This window comes from Pavona decussata, unplaced genomic scaffold, assembly GCF_977016875.1.
Source record: "Pavona decussata unplaced genomic scaffold, jaPavDecu1.1 SCAFFOLD_254, whole genome shotgun sequence".
In the NCBI taxonomy this organism is placed as follows: Eukaryota; Metazoa; Cnidaria; class Anthozoa; order Scleractinia; family Agariciidae; genus Pavona; species Pavona decussata.
The window spans coordinates 4,223,843-4,244,796 of NW_028145657.1; the positions used below are offsets into that span (position 1 = coordinate 4,223,843).

General features: G+C 37.8%; 1 protein-coding gene across 2 annotated transcripts; it reads left to right on the forward strand.

The window, feature by feature from the left end:
* The first annotated feature begins 2,063 nt into the window (after positions 1 to 2,063).
* Positions 2,064 to 20,478, forward strand: LOC146456693 (uncharacterized). 2 transcript variants are annotated; one of them, XM_085092648.1, is made up of 14 exons: positions 2,064 to 2,182; positions 6,053 to 6,125; positions 6,810 to 7,135; positions 7,843 to 7,984; positions 8,897 to 9,222; positions 10,137 to 10,281; positions 12,340 to 12,518; positions 13,466 to 13,609; positions 14,040 to 14,187; positions 15,547 to 15,875; positions 16,214 to 16,355; positions 18,467 to 18,792; positions 19,573 to 19,716; positions 20,395 to 20,478. In XM_085092648.1, exons 1-14 carry the CDS (start codon positions 2,102 to 2,104, stop codon positions 20,401 to 20,403), a joined length of 2,514 nt encoding a protein of 837 aa, XP_084948774.1. In that variant the 5' UTR covers positions 2,064 to 2,101; the 3' UTR covers positions 20,404 to 20,478. The 2 variants fall into 2 exon arrangements, with proteins under 2 accessions (XP_084948774.1, XP_084948775.1); XM_085092649.1 differs by lacking the exon at positions 2,064 to 2,182 and adding an exon at positions 4,794 to 4,974.
* Positions 20,479 to 20,954: the final 476 nt, after the last annotated feature.

The following is a 20,954-nucleotide window of genomic DNA, read 5'->3' on the forward strand; positions in this document are numbered from 1 at the left end:
GAAAGGTATGTATAATGGACATCAGTTTCATCAGTTTCTGCTCAGATAAAATTCACACAACCCGGTCGAAGACGTCTGCTAACGCAGACAACTTGGCTTGATACTCAACGGTCCGTTATGACGGAAAATCCCCTCGGAAGACCCTATTGATCAGTTCAGAGTTAACGGTAGTGTATTCCGGTTGGATGAGAGCGAGAAAGAAAAATATTTCCTAGCTGGGTATTATTCAGATTATTGCTCAGTAATAATATTAATAGTAGAGTTTTATTCAGTTTCTCTTGACTTTAAACGTCTTGTGATTTTCGTATTAATTAACGCTTGGTGGTCTTTCACTCGATCGTCTGCCCTCTCGGTCCATACTGGAACATCCTCCGCTTATCGAGGTAAACAATTCGTTTGTGATGTTCAGTTTTAATACAGATTGTGCAACTTTGCCGGATCAACTGATCAATACTTCAGAGTGCCAAACCAGAATGATTAAGTTTTAGTTTTCAGAGATCAGGAGTGCATACACCTCAAAGTTGTTTAATTCATCTTCAATTTTCTTAGCATCTGATATAACTTACTTTCATTGAAAAACACCATTAGGAGAATCATTAGATTGATTGTTTATCTTTTCCAACTTAATTACATGCCGTGCATGAAACTTTCGCAGCTCTTTCTACAAATTGGAACCGCCACACTAAAATTTAGAAATGAGGAGAAATTATCGAGGCTTTCTGAAAATAAACGACGTTTTGTTAGTGCTACAGAAGTAGACAAAATACCATTCATTGTTTTTAAATATTTGAAAGAGTACAGCTGAACGTAATCAGTATTCGCTTTGCTCAGCCTTTAGTTGCCATTGTTTACTTCTAAACGCCACAAAATGTTTTGTCCTAAGCTTCAAATGCCTTTGGTTCCTCACTTGATAACTAGCTCGCCTTTTCCTTTTTGCTTCGTCGGTTCTCTTACAATATAATTCCCAGCCGAAGTTTTCTTTGTTGTTGAAACTGCAAATATTCAGATCTTGAAAATGTTCATTCACGGAAGTGTATCTCAATCATATCATCAGTTCTTCCTGTATTACGACTGCGAGAAAAACGTCATTGGCTTTTCTTAACATACTATATAAACAAACTTATTTGCTCGCTGAACTGCTAGGTTTTATCAGATTAGCTAAAGGATACTTCAAAACTATTAATTCATGGGTATCCAGCCAGACCATTTAAACAAAATACTTAAAAGTTTCCAGGTTGCTTTGTGTAAGCTTATACAGTTTGATCCATTTGGATGGTTTAGCTGAAAATCAGTGAAGTTGCAGAAAGTTTTAGCGAACGGAATCTTATATACCTTATTTACTAGACGTTGTTGTCTTTATAAAAATGCTAGCTCACCTTTCTTTCGTATTTTTATTGCCCCTGTTTATTGCTCACGTTAAGGCAAGTATGTTTCAAACGGGTGTTCACAGGAATGACGAACGACGATGAATTAAAATTCATCGCAGGATCCAGCGAAAACGGAGGTGACTCAAAGAAAGCCATCTTTCGGCTCATTCAGCCGAAATTATTTATGTAACTGAGTGGTTAAGCTGGATAACCTCTGCTTAAATTATTTCTGAGATTGCCCCCGTTTGACGCATAAAGAAAAAAAGCAATATAGCACCACGTTCTATCTGGCCGATTATGAATCTTTGAACGGATCCATAAGCAAATAAAGTTTTCTTTTACTGTAAATAAACCAAATTTTAAGAACCAAAAACCAAATTTTTGTTTTGTCATAATCGTAGATCAGGGGAAAGGGTACTCTAGTTTTCACCTCATAAAAGTTCGGCGAAACAGTGTTTCACAGATATACGAAACAAAATTCTATTCTGTAACAACATCTAACAACATTTTATTTTTAGCTACAGACCTGCCCCCCAGTGGGGTGGTACGCCCATCTAAATAACACCACCCCCTCTCCCATCATTTGCACTAGGAAGTTAACTGCTGAGTCATAACTTCTGGAAATAGATTCTGTCGAGAATTTTCCAGTTTTCTGCCAGCATAATTAACCCAAAGCAATGTTTTCCTGGAAGGCCTCGTCATTCTATTGAGCTCGCTGAAGAAAAGGTTTTGGAATGGCTCGTTTGTTGATGAACATTTTCATTGTCGCATCGGTGATATTGCTTCCTCGTTATGAAGCCGCTATTTCTCTTAAGGTTGGTAACTGTAGTTATCTAAAATATTCACCTCATGTAATCTTAATTTTAGCTTTAAGTTTTACTAACGATGTTAAAGACCGTAAACGAGAATTAAGCTGATATTTACACACTTATAAATTAAAGATTTGGAAGTTGCAAACTAAAATTTGCAAATGAGACTGAATATTACCGATGCTTCTGGTAAAAAACAAAACACGTTTTGTTAGTGATACAAAAGTACACAAAATACTATTCATTTTTTTCAATGTTTGAAAGGGTACACTGAGCTGAATTGAACGTAATCAGTTTTCGCTTTCCTGAGCCTTGCCATTGTTTACTTCTAACCGCCGCTATAGAATTTTTTACGCCTTCGGTTCTTCACTCTACAACTAGCTCTCCTTTTACCCTTTTCTTGGTCGGTTCTTGTACAATAAGTTTCCCAGCTAACGTTTCTCGTAGTAAACTGCAGAAAGTCAGATCCTTGAAAATGTATTGTTCAGTCAAAAAGCTAGATTGAGCGCGTTGATGATACATGCAATGTTCCAGCAAAAGCGTAGATGAGTAAAACATGTACAAAGCCATTGTTCAACCGAAATTGTTTATCTAACGTGGACAAGTTGGGCAATATCTGCTAAAATATCAGTAACTGAATTTTTTAATTTAATTTCACTTTTCTCGTGCTGTCTTACCACAAACGTAGAGAGAGATTCTTTTCAAGTCGCCAAACCACCTGACCCTCGTTTTACGCATAAAGAAAAACAATATAACATGACTTTATATCTGGCAGAGTATGAATTTATATAATCTTTTTTATTCTGTTCTCCCCAAGTATTCAAGATACGAAGCTGCCATTTGTTTGGCTAATCATAAGTTTCCTTTTAATTGCAAAGAAACTAAATTTTTGTTGTGTTACTGTAGAAGAAGAGAAATATTACTCTAGTTTAAACCTCACAAAAGTTCGCCAACAAATCAGTGCTTTACAGATAAACGAAATAAAATTCTGTTCTGTAACAATATGTATGAGAGAGTGTTTTTGGGTATCTAGTCCTATCCCCAAGTGGGGTGGTACACCCATCTAAATAACACCACCTCTCCCCCATCATTTGCACTAAGAAGTTAACTGCTGAGTCATAACTTCTGTAAATAGATTCTGTCGAGAATTTTCCAGTTTCCTGCCAGCATAATTAACCCAAAGCAATGTTCTCTTGGAAGACCTTTGTCATTCTATTGAGTCTCGTGGAAGAAACGATTTTGGAATGGCTCGTTACTCGATTATCGTTTTCATCTTCGCATCGGTGATATTACTTTCCCGTTCTGAAGCCGAAACTGAATTTCTCGAAAGGTGGGCATAGTTAGTAAAACATTCACCTTCTACAATCCGACGATTAAGGTTCAGCTTTTACTAAGAACGCTAAAGAGCATAACAACGAAATAAGCTGACATTTGCACTGATGAGCCGGAAATGTTCTTTCACAGCAATGTGGCTATTTTTGATTCTTGAATGGTTAGATGCAGAAAATATTCAGATCTGCAATGCTACATTAACTAATAACCAAGATGCTTTATGGCTGATTCAATCGGTTCACAGTACAGATCCATTTAATTAGTTCCTCAGTTTGAAATCCTACTGTTTATTAAACCGCAAATCAGACCACGAGACCGCTTGTCTTCACTGAAACGTTTTTCCTCTTCATGTCCACAGTTATTCGCCTTTTACGCTGCTTATAGTATGTTTATAGCATTATGTTTTTGTACTCAGTGACAATTTCTTTAGTTCTCTGTAAGATTACACAGTTTTCACCTAAATATTTTGTACTGCAACTATACAAAGCAACATGAAATTGCATTTTTATCAGATTTTATTTTAGTTCTTCATGGTTTTGTACCCGTTTTAAATTTGAAAATAATATTGGAATAACTTTAGAAAAGTAGCAATTGAAATTATTTCTTGTTCTTCAATTCGCCAAAAAGAAGTGCTCCAACGGGATTTGATGACCAAAAAGCCGAAATCGCCCCAATAAAGTTGTATGATGTTTCTTTTATTTCCATTATTGTTTATAATTTTTTCTCGTCATGCAATTAATATTCTGGCTTAAACTATGTTGCTAGACGAAAATTAATAGACGAAAATTAATAGCTAAGATGCTGCTTAATTTTGCTTCCAGTGGGCAATGTGTAGAATCAAAAAGTTACATAATGTAATACTATAGAGAAACAGCGGAGAATAAGAAGCTCTTTTGTTATAAAGGAGATTGGATTCCATATGGGTTTGAATGGTCTGAAAAAGAGGGCTTGATGAAATGTACGAATATAGGTAAGACCATTTCAATTTAAAAGTCTTTAATTTTTTAATTTTTTTCCCTATTATCCTCCTCAGCAAAGGTTAACCCATTCCAGATCTTTAGTTGATAGTTTTTCAACCACGAACAATACATCTGTAAACAAACTGGCACGAGAAACCTCAAGATCTTTGGAACAATTGCTTATAAATAATAATTATTTTCAAGACAGTTCAAGTTTCTAGTGAACAATGGTCGAAATGTAAATAACTAGTTCGAGACATTTCAAGTTTCCTAAAACAATAGTTAGGCCTAATAGATTCATACCAGAAAATTCAAGTTCTTCAAAACAATAGCTCATTCACTTCAAAGCAGTGGTCCCCTCTGGTTACCTGCGTCATTCGTTCGAGTTTCAGTAACGAAAGAAGGAACTTTACGGAGACTTTTCAGAGAATGGCTCTTTTTTTCATGAACATTTTTATCGTCGCATTGCTGATATCACTCTGCCACACCGAATATTCTTCTAAGAAGGTACGGAGATATATTTTAATTCGCTGATCTTCACCCGAATCTGCTTTAAGGTTTTTGGTTTGTTAAATGCATTCTATGAGGGAAATATTTGGAAGAAAAATGCATTTTTAAAAAGTCAATAGAACTGGTAGTGACAGAAAGTACAATATCTTACGTAAATCACTCTAAGCTAAATTCTTAACTGTTGTGATATTTTCTAGGTAAAAACGTTACTTTCCATTCTGAAATCTGATGAGAATAACTTAAAAAGATAGTATATTCATTTAAATTATTTTAAAAAAAACCTTAGAATGGACTCGGATTTGCCTTAATTTTAACTTACTCTGTTTTCAGTGTCAAATCTTGTATGTACTTTCTTTTGGCTACAATATTCCTCTGGTTGTTTGTAGCGACTGTCGAAGGTAATCTTGTGTTTGTTTTAGTTTTCATTTACCACTCTGTGTAATTGGTTAGCAAAATTCGCACCACTTTCTCAACCAATGAGATACATGCAAAACCAAAACCAATCGTGTAATGCGCACACGCGTTTTCCCGCGCTCGGCGCCGGTTTCATGCATTTGCTTCAAGTTCTTGTTTGGTTTATTGTGCTGTTTAAATCTCTCCTGATCAGCCAGAGTAACAATTTTGGCTTTGGTTTTACGATAATCAAATAAATTCGAAAAACAATGTCATCTTAACTGCATGATTAATGGAAAAAACTGGGTTGTAAGAAATAGGCAGACATGCCAATTAATTCTAACTTTGTTAATTTGCACTATAAACCAACTGATAACCAACTGTCTCATCACATCTGGCCAATCACGTGAGGAACAAATAATGCAATGCATCAATCAGAGAGGGATTGAAGCAAAAACTTGTAAAAGGTGTCAAGTGCGGCAAAATGCGAGTGTGCGAGTCAAAACGGAGTTTCGTTTGGACCTGATTGGCTGAAAATACATTACTACTGGCGATCATTGCCCAAATGACATTCTCTCAGCTTTTATCTTAAAATTATCATGCGCACACTGCAAAGGGAAAAGAAAGAAGGGTTTAACACATACACGCACTTTAAGTTTTAATTTCATTTTCTCTCTCCCAGGCACCTGCCAACCACGAAGAAGACGATAAGCTATCACTCCACAAAAGAAGTATCTACACGAATCCGTTGTTAGGTAAGCCGCACCTTCTTCAACCAACTAAGAAATACAGTATTATACTCTTACAAGAGCTCGAAAAATTAGACAGTGCGAATTGCAAAAGTGAAGGACACGTTTCAAGCATACAAAAAGGAAACAATTGTGCGATGACTACGCAATGAACTCACCATTTTATTTTTGACATCAACCGTTGTTTTGAAATGCCTGCCAGTTCAACCAAGTTTTGTAAAACGAGTTCTTTAACTTTCAAAAGAGTTGATTGACAGGTACTTTTGGTAAATAAGCCAGTCAGGTTCCATATTTATTTTTACTTTCTTAAAGAAAAGATAGCTAAATAAGTTGATACTTGTATTTTAGTTTTCTTGGTTCCTGATGAAGACTCGCTTTGTCTGACTTAAATTACGATTTGGCCAGATTTTAATACACTTTCATCTGTTTGATGAATTTATTCAATTCCCTTCATTGATTAATTAGTTGACTGACTGACTGACTTGTTGTTGGTTGATTAATTGATTGATTGATTGATTGATTGATTGATTGATTGATTGATTACAATTGACTTTTACAGTTGATGACCTAGCAGAATGACAAGCAACTTAAATATTATCAGCTACGAACATCTTTACTTGTTACTGTCATTTTTTTTTCTCTTGAACAATAGCAATGTAAATAATCTGGGAAGTTTACATTATTTTGTAGTGTACCGCTGCTCTCTTCCTCTCGGATTGGAAAACGGTCACGTACCAGACGCTGCGTTTTCTGCCTCTTCCAGCCACGATGCCAAATTTGTCCCAGCAAGGGCCAGGTTGAACATCCACGCCGACAGTAAGGGACATGGGTCTTGGGCTACTAAAACTAATAACGGAAAAGAATGGCTTCAAATCGACTTTGGGGAGCTGGTACGAGTGACAAAAGTAGCAACACAAGGGCGGCAGGACGCTGACCAATGGGTGACAAAATTCACTCTCTCTTACAGCGTGGACGGGATGCACTGGGTCGAGTACAAGGAAAACAGTGTCACGTGGGTAAGTAAATACAATAATATCACCATTAATGGGCAGCTGTAGGTCTAACGGTTGCAGATATTGAAACTGCATGTTCTTCCAAGTTTCAAAAGCCTATCAAGAAATACAGCTTTTTTTGTATTTAATCGATTGCATCGTTAATTTTGATTATTATTCTCTTAAGCATAATTCTCCGGTCATGCGCTTTTTATCTCTTTTGTAATTTCATTTTTATTGCACATATACTAGCATGACAAAGCATTATTAAACTTAAACTTAAACTTAATCAAAATGCTTACCATTGTTGAAAAGAAGACACTTATGTTTTAGAGATTAACATGTATCCATGACAACAGCTGGTAGCTCTAAGCTGACTTATCTGAAGAAACGATCGTAAATAAGAGACGTTACTATTTTGCCCAGTGGACATTTCTTTAATATAATGCATTAACTTGCGTTAATACTTAAAACAGCGTCTTTGACGTTATGGACATGAACGCTTCAATTGCATTGCCGGCTTGTAGTTTAGTGACTGGTTGAGCTGATATCTAGACAGGAGTCTACAGACGTCATGTGAGCAATTATGTAACTGTATGATTAGTCTGACAAATTTTGGCTACCAAATTTAAAACCGCTTTGTAGCAATAATTGCAAAAAAAAAGTTTTAAGAGAGTTGTTGTCGCATGTTCTCTGTAGAATACTAATTTTAGCCATTGTTTTATAAAAAGGTGTTTTCAGGCAATAGGGACAGACATACAGTCGTGGAACACCTGCTTGTGAAAGCTTTCAATGCTCGGTTCATTCGCTTCCATCCAAAGTCGTGGCATGGTCATATTTCTATGAGAGCAGAGGTGTATGGCTGTAGAAATGGTACGTTGGTAAAACCTAAAGGAAATGACTTGACATCCACAATAAAAATCAGTGACAGTATTAGATGGGACTCGTGCATCTGTAACTTGCCGATAACTGAGAGGGTCTTCTTGACCAATGAGACAATTCATATCAATAACACATAAACAACTATGGTGAATAAAAAATTACGTAATTTGTTAAGCTCCATACTCAGTCTCCGCCTCAAACGCCCAAGATATATCGAATGCAATTTTTCTTTATATGGTCTTTACCAATCTAATTTAACACCACTTCAAGCTTCACACTTTTTGTAGTAATGCATGTCTATATGAATAAGATATATATTTACTAATGCAAGGTTTAGTTGCAGAACAAGCACAGAGAACCTTTGCATTGAAGGTTTAGGCACGTCTGTGTATCCAAAATAAACCAAAATTAAGTTGCTTGCTGCCGAAAGACGTTATGTTGTACCTAGTGAATTAGTTTCAGTTTTGTACCAATTTAACCATCAACCCTGGCTTTTGGGTGTCACATGAATGGGGCTATAATCTAAATATGTGCCAGGTGTTTTTACTGCGTGAATGACCATGGTAAGGATTTCAAACAGAAGGCTCTGTGCTAATTATCAGTAATACCTGGACTGAGGGACTCATCAGTGCAATTTCCCAACATATCTGGCCCCAGTTGTTCAAAGGCCGGATAACTTTATCCGCTGGATAAGGTACTATTCGGGGTCTAAAATTTACTTCACGTTAAACGTTGTCCAAGGTTTTCGTACACTCCTAAACTAGACTGTGGTTAAATTGTCTATATTTGCTTGTACACGATGAAATACCGAAATCTTTGCACAGATTGAAACTGTCGGATAGTGACTTATCCACCGGATAAAGTTATCGGGCCTTTGAACAACTGGGGCCTGTTGTTTTGCAGTTCACAGGTGCTCCATCTCACTTGGTTTGGAAGACAAACGGATTCCTGATAGTTCATTCACAGCTTCAGGTAGTCTTGACAATCGTCACAGGCCTTCGCTAGCAAGACTTAACCTTTTGAGCGATGGCAAACACATGGGCGCTTGGTGTCCAAAGATTAAAAGTACAAATCAGTGGCTTCGAATAGACTTGGGTGAAATTACTGCTGTGACAAAAGTGGCAACTCAAGGCCGGTACAACAGCGAGGACAGTGTTAAGACGTACAAACTGTCATACAGTGTGGATGGAATACACTGGACTTGGTACAAACAACGAGCTGTATACAAGGTAAAATAAACTGTTCACACTGGATTGTTTTGTCGCTCTCTGACCCAAAGGAGGAAGCTTCGAGTCCATAGATAGTCTTTAACTCCTCGTATCGCATTACATTGGGGGCCAATTTAATAAAACTTTTATAACTGTAACTTACAAGCTAGGCCCTTGCGCGCAAAAAAAGAAAACTCATTGAAGAATTCAACAATGGGTTCAATTATCCTCGTTTAAGACTTCTAACACTTACTTTTTCTTGGACTCGTTTAATGCACGGGCGTGTAATAACAAGGGTCCAGATTGTTAGTTACAAGTGTCATTTTTTTTTTATGTTTTGGCACTTGGATGTTGCGTATGTACGCAGCGAGGCATAAAATCTTAAAGGCGAGGGAAACGACACGTCCTTGATCTCTTAACCCACCTACGACCTTGATAATTTTTTATTCTCGTCTACAGATAACAATTAATAAAAACAATGCAAAACACAAACTTAGAGAAAATTAAACGAGGCAATAAAATGAAAGCGAAGTTGGGCCCCAGAAACTTATAATAAATAATGTTTTCATGGAAAAAAGCCGGAAGTCCTTTTAAGAGTAACAGAAACTACGTAGTAGTAAATTGGAAAATAAACGGCGAAACAGCTTAATTTTTAAAAGGGACTGGGCACTAGTAAAAATAGCCGTTTATTTTCAAATTGAAAGAAATATCTAAAAGGCCCAAGCACAGAAATGAAGTGCCTAATACTTGCACAGTTTAAAGCCTCCAGAAGGCAATAAAAAGTGGTGCCATTTTTGGTAAAACGTTTTCATGAATTTTACGGCCGCATTAGGTCACGTGACCTAATTTACATACGTCGTATATGTCAATATGTTGACATTTGCAAGCATATTACGAATATCAGTGTTAAAATTCCTTTTCTTTTTCTTTCTCAGATCTTTGCTGGTAACACTGACAGAAACACGGTCATTACGCACTCATTAAAGCCTCACATTGAAGCTCGTTATGTCCGTTTTCATCCCCTGACTCACAATCATAACATCCCTTGTTTGAGAGCTGAAGTGTATGGCTGTCGAAATGGTAAGTTATTCATTTGTTATTCGAGCCATGTAAAGTGTAGCGTCACTTGAACTGGTAATGACACGGATCGGATCATCATTGAATAGGAGTGGAGCCTTTGGTGTCAATTATAATTCCTGTAAATGGTTTGAACCCAGGAGTCATGTCATAAGTACGTAAATTATGATCATCCGGGTGAGTGTAGTCCTGAGAAGGACTGTTTGTGGTGACTTTGAATCAAAGTCACCACAAACAGTCCTTCTCAGGACTACACTCACCCGGATGATCATAATTTACGTACTTAATTATAATTGCATTAGAAATACTCCAAATAGTTTACTTAAAATGATTCTCTTACAGCAGTTACTTACTTATGGATCTTCAGAAGGCTTTCATGTCTTCACTGATAAAATCTTCGGACTTATAGGTAAATCTCCAGTGGTCTTTGATAATCAGCTGAAATCTTCACGTGAATTGCTATTGATGTCCCAACATCTTAAATCTGTGGCTTCTGGAGAGGGTGGGGCACAGAATTGTTAAGACTTTGAATGGGCAAAGATTACTGGTACTGTAATCTTAAATTTCAAGTTGAATCTCATATTTCACTCAAAATCCAGTTTATTGCAGTTTCTACCAACACGTCCAATCTTAAATTTTCCAAAGGCATTTGACAGCCTTTGCAAAATACTTTTACTCTGGTAATGCTCGCAACGAATGTTGTTAGTGAACGATCCTTTTCATTATTTCTCTTCATCAAAGCTAGTACATGTATGTGCGGTCAAATTCTGGGCATTATAGACTTCCCTGTATGTCCACAAGAATACAACTGTTCGTTGTTTTCAGTGACTTTGTCGAGAAAGAAAACAGAAAGTAGAAATTGGCAAATTGCCTGCATGCGATATTCCAAACTCGGATACACTGTGAACAGCATCAATATATCTATATGCCATGGATTTTTGTTTTCATTCAGCACGAGTAGCAGGGACCTAGAAAGTTCAAGGTAGCTGCCTACGGGCCGTACGTTTTCCGTCTCTTGTGTTGATGGAAGAAAAGAAGAAGGAAAAAATTTTTACTAACAGAAAACGTAATATTCATAAAAATATTCCATACAGAGGTGCACTTTTAAACTCGAGTTGTATTATTCCTAAACAAGGAATTAAACTATACTTAAGAATTGTCTAAGTCAAACACTTTTTTTAGCCATGAAAAAAAAAACTTGTTAAATATTGAAAATTGTTCGTGTGAACTTGTTTGTACATTTTAACATGACAGTTTTTTAGAAATGTTTTAGATGATGAATTGTATTTCCTCGTGCTCATGAGAAATTGTGGAAAGGTTTTCCTTGACCGTCTCTTTATTCCAGAATCGGTATGTTTCCTCGGTAAGTTTCCTCATGCCAAATCATAGTCACTAAAGAAACTTATCAAGCCCGCTGAACTTGACCAGTGGTTTACAGAAGTCGATGTAACTTGTCAAAGCCGGAAATCCTAATACGAAAAACTATTTTTCACTCTTTCACGCACAAATAAAAAAAATTGAATAATTGAATGACAGTAGCAGTTGTGTAGCAACTTAAGCAGTTGCGGAAAGAAAGCTTGAAGGCAGTTCAGCCTTGAACGGGATTCGAACCCATGACCTCTAAGATGCCGGTGCAGTGCTCTACCAACTGAGCAATCAACCCAACTGGAAGCTGGCCATTTTGTGAATTCGTAATATACCCGTCGAGGTGAAGTGATGGAAGTGGAATATATGAAATAAGTATACTTGAACTTTGGATGCAAAAAGAAAATTGTCAGCGTGCAAACTTGTTCAACTGTAACCAGCCTTTTCAGTAGTATTTGTTATAGGGGGAGGGGTGAGGTGGGCTGGGACTGGATTCGCTTGGCCTGCTGAGTTGACTCTTGCTAGTTGCTATGGGCTTACATTCTAATTTAAAAGTAATGTTAAAATGTTTGTTCCCTGTTTTTCGGGAAAAAGTTGTCATTCTTCCCAATTTTTAAGAAAACAGTTTATAAATTCTATTACTTAATTCATTTATTGCTATATTTTGCTATTTGTTTCTTTGTTTATTCATTTCAGTAAAGAACTGCCTAATGCCGGTGGGGGTCGAGGATGATAGAATTCCTGATGAAGCATTTACAGCATCAAGCTATTACAGTGCCAGTTTCCTCCCAAACCGAGCGAGACTCAACTTGCTTCCAAATGCCGGGAAATATTGCTGGGCGGCTCGCCATAATAACGTCAACCAATGGCTTCAGGTTTGAAATTACTTCTCAGATTGTCTAGTAGTTTTGCGTTCTCGAAAACGCATTCTCTTTCATAGCGAGTGGGTTAACAGCATACATACTTACCCAGTAACAGAGACCCGACTGTGTTTCTCCATTTGCCATACTTGTAGACCTTCAAACATATCAAAAGTGCTGGAATCCTATCAGATTACTTATTTGGAAAGCTCCGTTTTTCATTTACCCCTTTGAAAAAACTCCCTCGGTTTGTTTGTTGTTTGTTTGTTTTCTGTTTGTTTGGTTGTTGTTGCTTGAGTGTCTTATCTCAGCAGTGAAGCCAGGTTTCAAGGGATACCCAACAATACTTAAAATATTTCCTCCTGTGTTCCAAGATCGTTTTGTAGACACATTTTCGCAAGCTAGTACAGTATGATCTGTTTCAATACTTTAGCTGAAAATTTAAATGGAAAGAAAGTTTTAGCCGGAGACGAAATCTTATTCCCCGAATTTACCAGTTGTTACTGCGAAAATGCAAGCTGACCTTTTTTCGCATTTTTAACAACATTTTCCCCTTAGTTTCGAAACGAAAGGAATTTAAGCTTTACAGTGTTTCTGAGATGACATTTAGCAAAAGAAAACTGTAGATTTTCCTTCCAAGTAATTCCGAATTTCTCAGGCGATTTAAGGCTCTCCGAACAGATATTCACTAAAATGAACTGTTGTGTGACCCTGAATATCTATATGCTGTGAATAAGTTTCCTTTCCCCAATAACAAGCTTGAGTAACTTGCCTCAAACTCAAATTCGCAGGTAAGCACTCAACAATTACATATCAGTAGAGTCTGGCATCAATGTAGGTGACTTCTATCCCCCTAAACAGAATTCTGTATTAAATTTACCTGATTTCTTTTTCCTCAACAAAATCTCAACATGGGCTAAATAATGTTTCAAAGTTTGCCACTTGTCAAATTACAATTCCAGGTTAAATTGGGGCGCATGTTCAATATAAGAGGCGTGGCTACTCAGGGGCGTCATGACGATAATCAGTGGGTAACAAGCTTCTCATTGGCTTACACTGCTGACGACTTCAACTGGGTTTACATCCGGGAAAACAGTCAAGTCAAGGTATTGACAGAATTTAAAGAGAGATTGCCTAGTCCGTGATTACAAAACGCACTTAATCTAAACCTCTTTTATCAAAATCTGTGCGATGATTAACAATTATCCTGTGAACAAGGTGAATTTAATATTAGGTAAGTTACACTGAAGCAATATCTAAACTGCTGATTAGCTGACTGTGTGACTGACTGACTGACTGACTGACTGTCTGACTGACCGACTAGTGACTGACTCACTGACAGGCTAGTTGACTAAATTACTAACTAGTTGCCCAGCAAATAAGGCAACCAGCCGACAAGCCGCTTTACAGTCAGACTGAAAGTCTATGATCTTGTGACTGACTGTGAAGCACTGTCTCATTGAATGTGTGAGTGAACGATGATTCGATGATTCACCAGTTTTTAATTATTCATTAATTGGTCAATCTTAACCGCAGATGTTCCTCGGCAACAGTGATAGAACAACAGTTGTTAAACATTTCTTTAGTCCTAACACAAGGATTTTTGCCCGGAGTGTTCGCTTCCATCCTAAAGGTTGGAATAGCCGCGTGTCAATGAGGGTGGAGATATATGGTTGTGAAGACGGTAAGCATGTTACTGTTAAAAATTTATATTAAGAAAAATAAATCCATTTCTAACCCTTCAGTTTTCGGTTAATTTGTGGATAGAATGGCTAATTAACTAATGAAAGTAGTGTGTAAGGCTATGATTAAACACCTTAGAACAGTGAAACACTTTCTTTCACATGATATTTTTGTCGACTTTTCTTTAATTTTGATAAAAAAAAAACTTGAACTGTATTATACGTACAATTATGTTCCTTTACAATCTGGATGTTACCAATAGTGGATCTATTCATTAAAAAAATATGAAATGACCGTTATTACTTACGGTACAAGGAAATAGTTTTGACTTGCTCCTGAAAGACCCACAACATGCCATACAAGCAGTGACAGACAAACCACGTTAATTTACAAATTTAAGGTGCATTATCCTCCTTTACTGTGACTAACGCTTGAGTAAGTCCTGGAAGTAGTTTAAAAGGTGTGCATTTTCGGAGTTTATCACAATCAGATTGGAAATGTTTTAAAAAAAAATTAATTTTTATCAATAACCACTGGTTCCACCATTGGCACAATGCAAACAGTACGTAAACACATACGTAACCGATGGAATAAGTTGCGTCTACGGTAGCATCCAGTTTGGCTTCTTTAAAAGGGTGACCAATGAGGTGTGTTGTCATGGAAACAGCATCTCAAGTGAACAAATTAATGTCATCCCAAGTTTTTGCTAGAAAACATGAGATAAAGTTTAAGAGAAGTCACCAAGTTTGGCTGTCTTTGCTTTAATGTTAAAAAATGTTATGAATGCTCAAACGCAGCGCAGGCACTTTGTATCCCCTCCCCCCCCCCCCCCCCTACATAGGCTGAATAGATTTAATGGGGCATGCGAATAAGAAACTGCTGTCTAAACAGGGTCACAAGGTCACAAATGAAGCACTTATCTTCAACAGGGTATGAAAATCTGAACGCTATGGAAATGGGGTTACCAATGAAGCATCTTGTCTTAAAAAGATAAGAGAATTCTGTTTAAACCGGTGCTCAAATGAAGCTTTTTCTCTTAAATTGTGAGTGAAAATCAGTTTTCTCTTAACAATGGAAGGTCAGGGTTAACAGAGTCCAGCCTCACTTCCCTATCAAAGATTTGGTCCAGCATATGCCACCCGAGAACGTCAGCCGTGTCAACGTTTCATTGCCAGACTGTTTGGGATGGCAGTTAAGTTGAAAAGTAAAACCTTTCATAAAGTACGTTATGTTTCTCAGTAATACACGCAATTGTGATATCATTGCTTCAACGAGCAATTAAGATTTATTTTCAGATATCAAAGGACAACAAAAGGAAAACGTCTTTTAAACTTTTTTTTTATCTTCATTCGACCGGTAGCTCGCAGTTGTTTCCTTCCTCTGGGAATGGAAAGTGGCCATCTCCCTGACAGCGCATTATCAGCTTCGACTTCCTACGGCGCCAATTACATTCCTCAGTTTTCCCGTCTCAATAAAATCCCCAGTAGAGGTAAGGCCGGTGCCTGGTGCGCACGCAGTAACGATGGAAACCAATGGCTGCAGGTGTACTTTGCGCGGGAAACAACAGTGACCAAAGTGGTGACTCAGGGGAGGTATGACAGTAACCAGTGGGTGATGAGCTATAGTTTGTCCTACAGCGTGGATGGAACTCACTGGGCCTGGTACAGACTTTCTAATGGGCATATCAAGGTATTTTAAACTACCAACTTGATGCGGATCTTTACCGCTAAAACTCAATTATGCTTTCCCTTGCACATGCATTATGCATTTTAAATTGCAATGTTTTGCATCATATTAACCCTGATGACTCTAGAATGGCTTATTTTATGTACTAACTGATAAAATGGTCATTTGAAAATGGCCATTAACGATGCGTTCCGTTATGTGATTGTCATAATGGTTTCAATCCATTCAGACGGATGAAATAATTGTATTCACTGCATGTTGTGGCTTTTAGTTTACACATGCCAATAAATTATTTTGAACCTTTCATTAAACCTTAAATCTGCTTTTTTATAATGTGCCAGGTTTTTGGAGGCAATATCGACCGCAACACCCCAGTTTTCCATTCCCTGCATTCGCCAATCCAAGCCCAATTCCTTCGTTTCCACCCCAAGACGTGGTCTGGTCACATCTCCATGAGGGCGGAGGTTTATGGCTGCCAGGAAGGTAAATAGACAGTAGCAGTGCATGGTTACTGAGTGTAGTTTTGGATTTTGTGACAGAAATGTGATGTTATGTTACTTCATGGCGGTATTGTTTCAGGCAGTAAAACAGCCATACTCGGAAAAGGGTAATCCTGTGTAGTTCTCCCAATAGTAATCAAACCTATGACCTTCCAATTACTAGTTCGAATGCCCTACCACTGAGCTATACTACAGAAGACAAACATCCTGAATAAATACTAAATAAATGTAAGTATATGAAACAAACAAGCATACTACTAGGAAAACTATAGGTTCCACGGACTGAAAAAGTCAAGAACCTCTATCATTTTGGATTTTATTTACTAATATTGTTACAATGATCTTTCCAACATCAGCAATTTTCAAAGATCCGTGACAATTTGAAACTGTCCGATATATATCGCAGACAATTTTTAAAGGTTTTGCGTGTGCTATTTCAGTGAGAACCTTTATTTTCTGTTACCTGTCCTTGCATTATCGGTTATTCAGAATAATGAGATATTGTAGTTGTAAGATGTGAACATCCTCATACCATCATCATTATCATCGTCATCACCGTCATCATAAAAACACAATCGCAATTATAAGAGTCATAGTAAAAGTGATAGTGACATAAAAGTATTAACATCATAGTGCTCGATGTAACTGTATGTCCCACGGGATGCCAACCATGGAGGTACGGTCAGAGAAGAAGGTTAATTGCTATAACTGGAAACCCTATAAACTGGAAGCTGAAAGCACCAACTTTAAACTTAATGTATTGAAGTTAAGACTAAACTGTGTGATCAATGTCACGGGATTTTGTCACCTATGTTGATGCAAACAGAGACCACACGTTTGCTCGAAAGCGTTTTAATCTACTTCACTAACTATTTAACAATTATTCGCCGAAGGCGAAGTAAATGTTGGTGAATATTCCCCGAGACGAAGTCGAGGGGAATATTCACCAATATTTACTGAGCCTGAGGCGAATAATTGTTTTAGTATAATTAGTCAGGTGATTATCAGAGAAAAACAAGTACCGTCCGAAAAATGTCAGTTTGGTTTGTTTGTTTCAAATCGTCACGCGTCAATGAACAGAGACGCACAGTCTGCCGATCACATGATGCTCAATCGAAATCACATGCGCAATCGATAAACTGCATACGGCCTCAAGCAGAATGTCAGTATTCTTTAACTGCCGTTTCATTGAGACGAAGCACTGACTTCTGTGAATGAATATTGGGTTTCTCCGACCCGTTTACCAAAATAGATGGAGATGAACCAGGCTGTTTGGTGTAAAACTCGAGCCGGGATCACAAGTGTGAGCGATAGCATTTTATTGCACAATTTCTTGTTGACATGATGGCTTCGCCGGTTAACGGACGTTTATAAATTGCCCTGGGAGATAAGCTGCTTCAGGTAGGAATTAAGTCATTTGTTGGCTTCACTAAACAAGTACACGGTTGTCGCAGATGAAAATATTTTGTTGTGAGGCGCTGACTTTAGATGGTGGTCGAGAGCCGCTCGAACCGACAACAAACTAGTTTTCAGAATATGAAAACTGTTTTCTTTTCTCGTCACTGAAACGTAAAACTTACAGAGACATTTATCCATGTTGTTTACTTCCATGCTTTCAAATTCTGTCTTTTGTTTGTGAAATCATTCTGTTAATAAAGAAAATCTTGCTCGAATTTAACTTAATTTGTTGTCGGCATTTTAAGTCATCGAGATCGACAACATGCAAATTCAAGGGTTTTTATTACAATTAGCAAAATTTTCATCTCTTGCCTTCGAAACCTTCACCTTCACACTTAGCTGCATCTTTAGTACCTTTCGGAATTGCATTTTCTTTCATCCTATTTACTTCTTTTTCAGAAATGTCAACAAATAGCTAAGCGGCCATTTTGAAAGTTAGTGCTCCCGCTATAATCACCTCGCGCGAGGTGATTATAGCAGGATATGACGCAATCCTCGACCAATCAGATCAACAGAATCTCTATAATCACCTGAGTAATTATACTAACATTCGTTATGTCAAAGCCCAGCATAATTTTCTTTAAAGAAGCATTTATATTATTCTTGTTTTGAAAAAAAGGGAACATATTTTTTTAGGATATCATTGCTCAATGTCCCTTGGAATGGAAGATGGCCGAATTCGGGATGCCGCCATGTCTGCCTCGACTATTTACAGCGGTAACCACGCAGCTAGACTTGGCCGTTTGAACCTGGTAGCTAGGTCCGGTAAAGCGGGAGCCTGGTGCGCCAAAACGAAAAGCAGCAACCAGTGGCTACAGATCGACCTCGGTCACCCCACAAGTGTGACTAAGGTAGCCACACAAGGAAAGCAGGATGCTTCACAATGGGTCACCAGTTACTCGCTGTCTTACAGCCTGACCAGTTCCTACTGGGTTCAGTATACGGTGCGTGGCAAGAAGAAGGTAATGTCAAACGATTAACCTAATTTCACTTCGAAGAAACCTGAATTACGGGCTTCTAGAAGTCCCTTTAATACAATCATATTTCCCATCTATCGATCGGTTTCTTCGTTATCTCGTACCCAGAGTGAGAAGATTCGTATACAAGATAAGGTTTCCTCGATGGAATAGAAGGGAATTTAGGCAATAGAGAGATTAAGAATTACGTTTTCGGCAAACGGCAGATGACCACTCGCTGTTTTCAGTTTCTCAGTAAAATTGAGTAGTTTTGCGTTAGCATCAAAGGTCAGAATTATTTTGCACCATTCTCATCTGTGTACTAACGTTTTCAAGAAAACATAAACGCGAATCTCACGTTTGCCGTTTGGGTAACATGATTGTACACCTCTCCAATGAAAAAGCAAATCCTGGCATGACGTCATATCAGTCATAGACTCGTACGTAGCCGGTCAAAGGAAATGTTAACAAAGCTTTTTTGTTTTCATGGCTGAAAAATGAGACAAAACAAAAGTTAGAATCTCGAAGCCATCGAGAATGATTTATTCAAACGAGAGAATGATTCATTGAAAAACAGACAGTAAAATAAATGAAAATATACCGACTTTTCGCGCAAAGAATTATTTGTTGCCCTCCGTAGGACTGGGAAAGAGTTCAAGTTGGACCGGGCGAACAGTTCACTTGTCTCACTTAATCACATTTGATTCAAACTGCGTCAAGTGAGACAAGTGAACTGATCGCCCGGTCCAACTTTAACTGCTATTCTCTATTTCACTTTTTTTAAAGGTTTTCCGTGGCAACTTTGACCGCGACTCCATTGTTGTTCATCATATCTTTCCGCCATTCCACGCCCGCTTTGTCCGAATCCACCCTTTGAGTTGGTATTCCTGGATAAGCATGCGCGCTGAGCTGTATGGGTGTCCAATAAAGGTAAGATTAGATAAAAACACAGTAATGTCCTAATTAAATATAGAGCGGTGTCCAACTGAGTGTCGTAGAACCAAAACCAAAGTAATTAATCTGGCCAATCGCAACAGATGTAAACAACACAAAGAGCCAATCAGAATTCGAAGCAAATACTTGTAAATGACGCTAAGCGCGGGAAAACGCGTGCGGCCAGAAAAAGATTGGTTTTGGTTTGGATTCCCATTGGTTAAGAAAGTAGCGCGAGTTTTGTTAACCAATCACAGAGAAAGAGAAATAAATTAAAGATACACTTTTTTCTTAATTCATCCTGGCTCCTCCTTTTTAATTGCAAGTTCACTGAAAATGTACCGAATGAATCCGCTAATGTCTCACGGCTTCAGCTTCTCGGAGGAGCGGCACTAACTGCTTTTTTCTTCAACACACGGAAATTGGAGACAGTCCCCGACACAGAAAATCCTTGAACTTGTTGACTGGTAAATTAATATTTACTAAGTTCAAGAAGCTTTACCGATGCTTTACTAGAAGTTCATTATTCCAGGAAACCTAAGAGATTTCAGCTCAATGTCTGCTAAATATACTCGAAAGGAAGAAAAGGGTAGCAAGCTTTAATTTGAGAATAATATCGCATTAAGCTGCGCCACTACGGAAAAGTTATTCAAGGTGTTATTGTCTCTTTCGCAGGGTATCTGAAGAAAGGAGAAAAGCTTTCAGACGCCGCAGACAAGAGAAACGGCGAGAAAACTTGAAGCGCATGAGTCTTTGCTTAACTTGCTTTTTTAACTTCAAGTTCGTAGAAAGTAGAATAAAAAGCTTTTCATAAATGAGAATGTTTGTTGTCTTTATTCATGGATTAACTTCCGGCCTTCCTATATTTCCTCAAGCACAGTTTGTTTTCCATGCATAGCAGAAGAACTGGCACAATCGTTGTTAACACTCTCCTCGCACCAGTGTGGCCCTGGTTGCATGGTGCGCATCGCCATGCGTACGTTAAAATTAAAACTAAACCGGTTGTGAAAAGGGGTTTAGAAGGTAAGCGCTATGTGAAAAACTCCCCCTAAAAAAGAATACAAGCTAGAATAATTTACATTAAAACAAGGAATTACAATTGTATCAACTAAATTTGCATCACTTGAAACCTGTCGGAGGATTAAATGATTATGTACAAACAAGGAATTGGAAAAATTATAAAATACACAAGAACGATTAAAGGGGTTTTACGCTTCTACAACGTTTCCACTCGC